Below are 9,422 nucleotides of genomic sequence, written 5' to 3' on the forward strand. Positions count from 1 at the left end.
GGGGCAGATGGACCGGTTGAGCTTCCTTTAGGAAGATTTGGGATTAGACAAAAGCAAGTGCAGCAGCCTATTTTAACATGTTCCTCTCCAACAAACGTCATCAAGCCAATCTCGGTTTTTTCCCCCGTCTTTTTATTTGTTGTCATTTATTTATTTTTTGGGATTGCAAACAAACGGCACTAATATGTTTGTGGAATTATAAGAGGTCTTTTGAATCAGTTTCTTTAAAAGTTATGCCCCCAAAAAGGTAGAACACTACGATTTGACGATCGATGACGACACGCCGCTCTCTGCGGTGCCCCGCCCCTTTAATCCACCTGTCGTTTCACCTGGAGCGCAGCGGCACTGACAGGAGGCGGACAGGAGCGCAGCATGGGGGGTAAGACACGGTCTGTCATACCAAAAACGAGCTTTATTAGAACTTTTGGGTCATTTTTAGTGACATCTTTTAGATAATTTTGTTTTTGAGTCCTGTCAGTAAACTACTACAGAACAGCTACACTTAAAGATTTATTTACCCTACGTCTGCTATGTGCTTAAAAGCAGTGATTGCTTGATTTATTATTTTATTCCTTTTTCAGTCTTTTTGATATCTCAAGTAAAAAGCCACTTTTGCTGCTTTAGGTGAAACTAGTCTAACTGTGAATGTTTCCTATGTTGTACTATGGTCCACGAATGAGAACCTTTGTGTTGTTTAACAGTGTGAAGATATGATAAGGACTCTGGAATATAGATAAGCGGGTTTATTTAACAAGGCTTGACTCAGTTCCATTTAATCAGTTTGGCGTGGCCAACTTGAGTAACAAAAAGGAAACAAACAGGCAGAATTCTTGAACTCCAGGTACACATCAGTGCTGGCAGGAATCAGACAAAAGCACTAACATGGGAGTGTGAAAGAACAAGCAGAAACCTGGTTCACAGGGAGCAAACCATTGGTAAGCTTGACACTGAATGAACAAAAAACAATGTGGCATCTAGAAAAAGAGAGACGTTATGAAACTAAATGCACATTTAAAACCAAAATTGCTGTAAATGTTTTGTCACAGTTCCTCAAGTCATTTAGAAGCAACATTAATTAAAAAAAAAGTTCTGAACACAGCTCAGTTTAGACAAGGAAATTTATCAATGAGGAAGGGAAAGAAGCCGACTTGAAAACATTGTTGGATGACAGCCATGTTCAACTGCTGGGCATGAGTAACAAACAACTAGAATGCTTGACACAATAGTACAAAGAGCATCCAGTAACTGAATACCAAACTCATGAGAATATGTGCAAAAGAAGTGATGACTAACTGAATACTGTAAAGCACAAACTCAAAGCAGACGTTAAATTTAAATGCAAGAAACACCACTAAGATGTTGTACAGGATTTCAAAATGAAGCCAGGTTCTTTTAAATCTAGAGTACAATGCACAATAAATTTTAGAGGAGGAATAATTATTTACCTGGTTTTTTAAAAACAAAATGATTATAAAGAAACACAAATGTGTCCCACTCATGTCAGTATGAAGTAGTTGTGCGTTTCTATTTTGTTTTGTTTTGGCACAGAATTTCCCCAAACTCTGATTTTTTTAAAGGCAGCTATGTGATGTTACAAGTATGTTAATTGAATGCCTTCTTTTGACTTAGTAAAGTTTAACTTTATGTTTTGTATTATCAAAAAATAAGGTTCTTAGGTTATCTCTGAGATTAAAAATAAGAAAAAGGTGTCTTAAAAGCAAGCCGGCATTTTTTATTGCTGAATCTTTGACTGTCCTCTCTTAGGCTAAAAACAAAACTTTGACTGTGGTAATAAGGACAAACAAAATGAGTAAAGCTCAGCAAACCTTACCTGTATCAGATACAAATTTCTGCATTGTTTTTTATGTTCAAATGCCCTTCACATTTGATGGTTGAATTTAATTGAATTCTTGCTACAAATAGTTTGAGTTTTTGACGATAAATAATTAAGTTTTTTGACTAACGATGATAGAAATTTCAGAATATTTCAAGGTTTTGCACTCTTTTGATTTATATTTTTTAATTCTTCTTCCTAGTGTTAAAAATGAAATTTAAGTTGAGTTAAATTACCTAAATATTTCTGTCCCTGTCATAAATGGTAGCATCAAAAATGTCATCTTTAAAAGGTTTTCACTTTTTAAACTGAGGTCTGATCCAAATAACACTTATTTCAAGCTCCAAAGGGGTTTTAGAAGGGATTTGCAAAACACCATTAATTAAAAAGGCTTGTGGTGTATGCGAATTTTCATTCTATCCCAAAGCATTATCAAAAAGAATTACTTTAACAATTTATTTTATTAGTTTAAAGGAATAGGGGGAAAAAAGTGCACATGAAGTCGTGGGTACTCTTAGCTCATAGAAGGAGGGGAATTTTTTTTCGTGAAATATCCATGCAAATGTGGTGCTAGGAGGAAACATACTTATTTGAATGTGCAAATCTACAGGTGTGTTCCTCTCTTGATGTCTTTCAGGTGTTTGCTCTACTGAGAAGATGGCCAAGGCTTTTGCCTATGAGAGTTCAGACATTGACTGGTGTGAAGACAACTATAAATACTCCGAACACGTAGTAGAGTACTTTAATACAGTAAGTTTGCAGAAACCAGAAAACATGGAACAGAACATATTTAAACCAAGTAGCACCTCCAGTACATGTATTTCCTTCAGTTATCTAAAAAGGCTTTGTTTTCCTTTTTTAGATGAGCAGCTTTTTTTTCTTTATTATCTCACCTGTTATGCTTTACCTGCTACATCCTTACGCCAAAGAGAGGAACTTGGCAATTCACCTTGTCTGGATTCTGATGATTTTTGTAGGTAAGATGATTTAAAAAATGTTTTATATTTAAAATCCCACTCCAATCATCTTTTGATCTATGGTAAAATTGTTCCCAGTGGTCTTTTAATTATGAATATGCAGTTTTTAGGCAAAATCAAAAAATCAGTTTTTTTCTAAGACACAGTTTTAGTGTTAACAGTTGTTTATTTGAACATGCCATTACCAAATCCATGTCTTCAATGAGCCGTTTATTTCCTATGTGTATGGGACACTGTGCCCAATATTAAAATTCAAACAGTTTGGAATGGTTTACATAAAAATTTTAAAATTCCATTTCAGTTTCCCCTTTTTTATCTCCATAATTTCACTATTTTTTTTTTTTATTTGAACTGAAATTTAGATGTACCATTTAAACTTCGTTATTTTATTTTTGCATTCCTGTTTTTCGATCATAAAATGCTGTAATCTTAAATCTAGATATAACTTAGAAGGTAACTGAAATAACTTGTATTGTATAAATAAGTAAAATATTTGCACTTATTTTTCTGATCAATACACCATTCTGTTCAGGTAAACATAGATATATTCCCTGTTTTTGACATTAAAGATTGACTGATTGATTTGAATAGAATGAAAAATAATGTAGTCCTGTATGATTGATCTACAATTAGATTATTATCATAGTTTTACGTGTAATACCTTGATTGTGGTGTTATATATTCTCCTTTTATCTTTGTTTGGTGAAATAAAACTTTTTTAAATCATATACTGATAACAAAATGAGCCTTTGTATTTATGTGTTTCTATAATTCATAACTGTAGGACTATAAATTGCATAATTGCTGCATAAACTACAATTTTAATCAATTTTATACAACAGTTTAAAAAAATAGTTAATAGCAGATTTATGTTAAGAGCAGATTTATGTCAATGCCGAACCTGCTATGTCAGTTGTTCACTTGTCTGTCTGCAAACCACTTTGGTTTTTTTAAATTCATATTGACAAAATAAAAGCGCGGATATTAAAACGTGGTGTTCCTCCTCTTTCCAGGGCTTTTTTCTGCCTACTTTCACATGACTCTTAGTTTTGTGGGTCAGATGTTGGACGAGCTGTCTATCATGTGGGTGTTGGCAGTGGGATATTCCATGTGGTTTCCTCGTAAACTCTTCCCTTCATTCATCAAAGACAGGCAAGTATGAAACTCAATCTAGCAATATACTTCTCATCTGCTCTTCCACTAAGTAGTTCAAGGTCTTACCATTTTGAGAAGGGACTTCTTGAACACACTTGGATTCAGTATCCCTTTAAGAGAGCTTTGAAAAATGGTAAATCCTTTAATGGCAGGTGGTGGTGAAACCTAAACCGTTCATGGATGAGAAGCCAAGTGAACCATCTTTACAGATGTCATTACTCTTCACATGCCACAAAGCTAATGCCTTTTCTTAAATGTGACAGAAAGAATCTGCACATAAAAGGTAGCTACCCTAACTGCATAAATATTTAATACCAAGATGAGGGAGAGAAATTAAAATTTGATGAGCACCAGGAAACAATGCCAAAGTCATCGTCCAGTTTTTCAGGCTTATGGTTGTCCTTCCTACACATGCGTAGATGACCTAACCTTAAACAAAAGGGGTCAGGTGGCGACATAGCTCCTATGCTTTGTGCTGGAGAGTCATGAACGTCCCAATCTTTATTGTTAGTTTCTGTTGAGATATTTATCTGAAAATGTTTCAATCACAGGACCACGTTTTCCAAGCTGGTCTTCACCATCACAGTCATCACTTCTGTGTCGTCGTTTGTCAAACCAACAGTCAACGCCTATGTCCTGAACTGCTTCGGGCTCCATCTGCTTTACACTCTGGCCGTCGAGATGAGATAGTGAGAAAAAGCTCTTTTGCTCAGAATCTGAACTTCGACAGCTTGCAGTTTTGATTGACATCTAATTGCCAGTATCCTCTCGTAAACCCAGCTGCACCGACCAGAAGGTTCTGCGCCTCGCCAAGCTGTCCGTGGCTCTGTGGGTGCTCGCCATCACCTGCTGGATCAGTGACCGTTTCAGCTGCAGCTTCTGGCAGCAGCTTAACTTCTGCTATCTGCATGGTATCTGGTACGTCCATTCTGACCATACCATTATAAAACATTTGAAAATGAAATAAATTGATTAAATTGGTATTGGAAATTACCATTTGGATTGACGCGTGGTAGGTTCAATTTACAGTTATGTAAAAACAACCAAGTGCATTACAGTTCAAGCCATCATTCCAGTCCAATGTGTGGAAACACTCTGAATTTTGCAAAGAGATGTGACCATACAGTGTGATAGAATGTTCTAATATTGTTCTGTTTTTATTAGTTTGATGTCAAAAAATAACAGTGAGCAATTAATGCTATTAATGCCATTATCTCTGAATCCCACTGGTAGAATTTTTGGCTAAAGATGTCCTGGGATTTTGGGTCAGTGAATTGGATCAAAATGAACCAATTTCAACAATGAATCAGATCAGCAACCAGAAATTATGATACAAACCAGTCGTTGTTAAAATCGTTACACCCCTAATCAGAACTACTGACTGTCTGGTCCAACAGATTGTGTTTTGAAAAACTGAACAGTTTGATTTATTATAATTATCCACAAATTTTATTCTTTGTCTTACAGGCACATTCTGATTGTAATGGCTGTAGCTCATGCCACCACACTTATTGCTTACCTGGATGCCAACAATGAAATACCATACTCCCTGCCTGGACTGCAGTACTGGCCCTCTGATAAATGGACTATAGGACTTCCTCACATTGTTCTCAAGGGAACACCCAAAACCAGAAAGCAATGCTGATAGATGGTAGGCAGTTGTAGGACTTTTTAAATTTGACTTATTATGTACAGGGAAATAGGTAAATTAGACCTATTCAATTCAAATTTGACAAATCGTTTTTGTTTTAAAACATACCAAGCCATCCTAGCAAAACTTTGCTGCCTTTTTCTACTGTGCAACTTTTGCACAGACGTTAAAAATGAATATGTAACAGGGATCAAATAACAAATCTTTATTGTGGTAAATTTCAGGCTTTATAACAACAGACATTACGAAAAAAGACTACAAATGTTTTGCCACTGCAGTCTGCATAGGTGAAGAATCAAATACACATAGAATAAAACTGTGACATCAGCTATCATGGATATTTTAAACATTTTATTACATATTTTTATAACTATTATTATATTTTTGCTTTTATCAAGTCATGCACTTAAATGTTTGCGGATTTTAGGTTTATGAATTATTTATATAAGTGAATCAAATACTTTTACATAAATTGTATTTCAGTGACAATAGTATGTGATCATGACATGTTTTGGTGCAATCTTTTTTACGCATAGTAATAACCGTTATAAACAAACTAAGTATAGTTATTGGTTCTGAAGCTGAAATATGAACCTTTCAAAAATATTGAAACAACTGCTTTAATTACTGGTAAAATGTTTTTTATTCACAATTTGAGAAAGTTTCTTTGCATACTCATTTAGAAATCAATGAAGATTTTTTTAATTCATATTAGAAAATGTTAGAACACAATTTTTCTGGATACAGATAAAAATTGTCAAAGTTTTGAGTTTTCTGTGTGCTCTCGTTAACTACTCTTTATATTATGTTCGCTGCCATCTTTTTTTTACTTTGTGTTACCTGCAATCTTTGCATTTTTGCACTTAACCCAAATGTCAATGCGATTTTTTTTTTTTTTTTTTTTTTTTTTGTGGCTTCTGATCATTTATTGACCTTAAATTAGTCTCATTATCCCTGTTAACCATGTTTGTTCATTTTTACTGCAACTTAATCGATTTAATACACTGCACTTGCCGAGGCATGGATGATTCTTAACGGCAACACTTGAATACTTAAAATGTACGCTTTTTTTACTTTTTGTACTTTTCATTAGGTTTCTAATTATCTAGAAATTTTTTTGCAAATAGGTATTTTACTCCAGTTCTGTTTTTTTTCTTCCAAGGTAGCATTGTTTGATGTGCTCTGCAGTCAGACATTTCATGTTAAAGCACTTACAGCTCCGACAGTGTGTTTGACATGATGAAACTTTGTGTTGAGACTTGCAAGAATTTGAAAAATTGTTGTTAAAGATGTTTGAGCATAGTTACAAAGTGTTATATTTACAATCTATCCAAATGTCCCCTTGGAAAACTGCTCAGTGGGAAACTTTTGGGGATCTTGACTCTGCTCACTGAATTACATGAATATTCAATGTATGTAATGATGCTGTGAGGGGAAATTTTCCAAACTTTTAAAATAAAGTTCTTTATTTACAATTTCACCTAAATCCATAGTATTCTTTGGAAGATTTTTAACTAAACATGTATTTATAAAAAGGTATTTAACATAATAGAAATAAGACTATAGAAGTGGTCTTGCTTTTCCTTAGTATCTGAAAATGCATTGGCTTTCCACAAACCTCAAACATCTTTCTGCTGGAAGTTGTTTTATTAAAAATATATGTCATGTTGTTGAATGTAGAATTTCTTTTGGTAAATTTCAGATTTAGAAATTTTTAAACAAACTGTTTTTTCCTTAGCATTCTTTGTCAACGAAAATCTTTTTAAAGTTTAAACGTGGTATGATGCACCATTCTATCACCACGACAACCAAATGACAAAGACCCGTCCTCCTGCAGAGCAGCAGTTCTGTAGCTCATTAAGCTGCTGTATTTTGTGACAACAAAACTACTTTTTATATATTTATATTTTTGAACCAGCATCTCAACGTGAACTGGCAGTGGAAAAAGTGTAAGAAATATAGTCAGAGAAAAAGACTGTGAAACTTCTAAACGGAATACAGTGATTGATTGCTGTGTCCACTGTGTACAGAAACTCAATCACAGGATAAAAATTATTTAACTTTTTCAGGATCTGATTTATTTTTTGGGGGCAATTTGTTTTGATTTTTTAAACATAGAATTTTGCCCACAAATTTTAATTCATCTGATCAATTTTATGCAAAAGCAGGAAAACATGAGCTTTCTATGTTGTGTTGCCTGAAAACATATTTTATTTACAAAGGAATGGGATTTTAAGGGGTTATACCCTGGCCATAACTTTTACTGCTCAAGTAAAAGCCTGAAACTAAAGAACAATAAAAGAGTATTTCCATGTCAACTTTGCTGAAACTTCTGCAGTGACAACATGTTGAGAACTGAACTCTGAGAAGTGTGTTTTTAAATAAGCAATAAAACTGATTTACCTGAATAAATAAGTGTTTTTTTGACTCTGTTAAAAATAATTGAGTCAAATAACAGTATAAAACAACATGCACACACACAAATTAAAACTATCAAACATAATTTAAGTTAATTTGAGAAAATTATCTTCAAGCTCTGTAGTTTGTCACTAGAGGGCAGCAACAACACACATTGTTGTCACCATGTCACTATGAATTGTTAAAAACAGTACTGGATAACTGTTTACCATGGAACTGGAACTATTTCTTTTTTTTTTTTTTCATGCAGAGAAATAGATTCAACCCAAGTATAAAATGTTGTCTTGATTATTTGTATCTTTAATAGTGCAATAATCCTTAGTATATTTTTGTGTGCAGTTGCACAAAACAGGCCAATGGGTGTGGAAAAACATTAACTACTTGAAAAACATTAACTACTACACCTGAAATGATTGCTTTCATTCAAGTCAAAAAGACTTGGAAACATTCTCATAGGATAAAGAAAGTTATTGTTTATTTTTCTTGAAAGAGTGGAAAGGTGGTGAAAAAAATGTTTGGTTAAAATGCACAGATTATTGGTTGTTGTGAATCCATTAAATCAAAATGTCCACAAAGAAATACTAACAGTGCTACTATCACAGTTGTGCCACATTTAGAATTACAATTTATTTGCTGTTATAACACACCAATGATCTGAGTGGGAACGTGCAATTTAAAAAAAAAACTCTTTACATTGAAAACGTATTTAAAGTTTTACCCTTATTGTCTGGCAGCCAGGTTGTCCATTTGCCCCTGCAATCATTGAGCAGTAGGCCAGGTAAGGGTAACTTGAAGAGGGTAAGATGCCAGAGAGCGGTGACCTTCTATCGCATAGCTGAGACTCAAAAATCTCACATCAAAGTTTAAGCTCAGTTTGAGACTATGCCTCTATGGACTCTCAATCAGGAATCTTTCAAAGAGATACTTTCAATTGGAGGGTTGACTGGACGGTGAGAAAATGCAGAGAAATGTTTGTAACCCTTGTGCTATCCTAGGCACTTTAACATTGGGAGTTGGGTCATCTAGACCCACTGGACAGTGCTCTGAACCTGTTTTCTTCAATGATTTGTGATCCTCATTGGTGTCCATGGATTACATGAAATCTTTCCACCTTTATCCACCTTTGTCATGGTAGGAATAACACATCAAAGCAAGGGTGGGGTCTTGGATAGCACAAGGGTTAATTTTTGTTAGTAATTACAAGAAAACCGCTGTTAAGCATTGGGTCAGCCATAATGCACATCTGCAGTTTCACACACCTTTCCCCATGATATCCTCCTGATTACCAGAAAAAAATCCACCAAAAACTATGACTCAATCAGAAATATACAATAAAAAAGAAATAATTTTTTTAGACAACACTGAAAAATTGAAAATACACTCGATA

The 9,422-nt window shown here is 34.3% G+C and overlaps 1 protein-coding gene across 1 annotated transcript; it reads left to right on the forward strand.

Annotated features, from left to right (window-relative positions):
• The first annotated feature begins 304 nt into the window (after window positions 1–304).
• acer1 (alkaline ceramidase 1) lies at window positions 305–7,103 on the forward strand. Its single transcript, XM_004068004.4, has 7 exons — window positions 305–379; window positions 2,472–2,584; window positions 2,697–2,811; window positions 3,825–3,963; window positions 4,518–4,655; window positions 4,747–4,884; window positions 5,434–7,103. The coding sequence occupies exons 1-7, from the start codon at window positions 373–375 to the stop codon at window positions 5,609–5,611; spliced, it is 828 nt and encodes a 275-aa protein (XP_004068052.2). The 5' UTR covers window positions 305–372; the 3' UTR covers window positions 5,612–7,103.
• The last annotated feature ends 2,319 nt before the right edge of the window (window positions 7,104–9,422 follow it).

This window comes from Oryzias latipes, chromosome 4, assembly GCF_002234675.1.
Source record: "Oryzias latipes chromosome 4, ASM223467v1".
NCBI classification, from domain to species: domain Eukaryota; kingdom Metazoa; phylum Chordata; class Actinopteri; order Beloniformes; family Adrianichthyidae; genus Oryzias; species Oryzias latipes.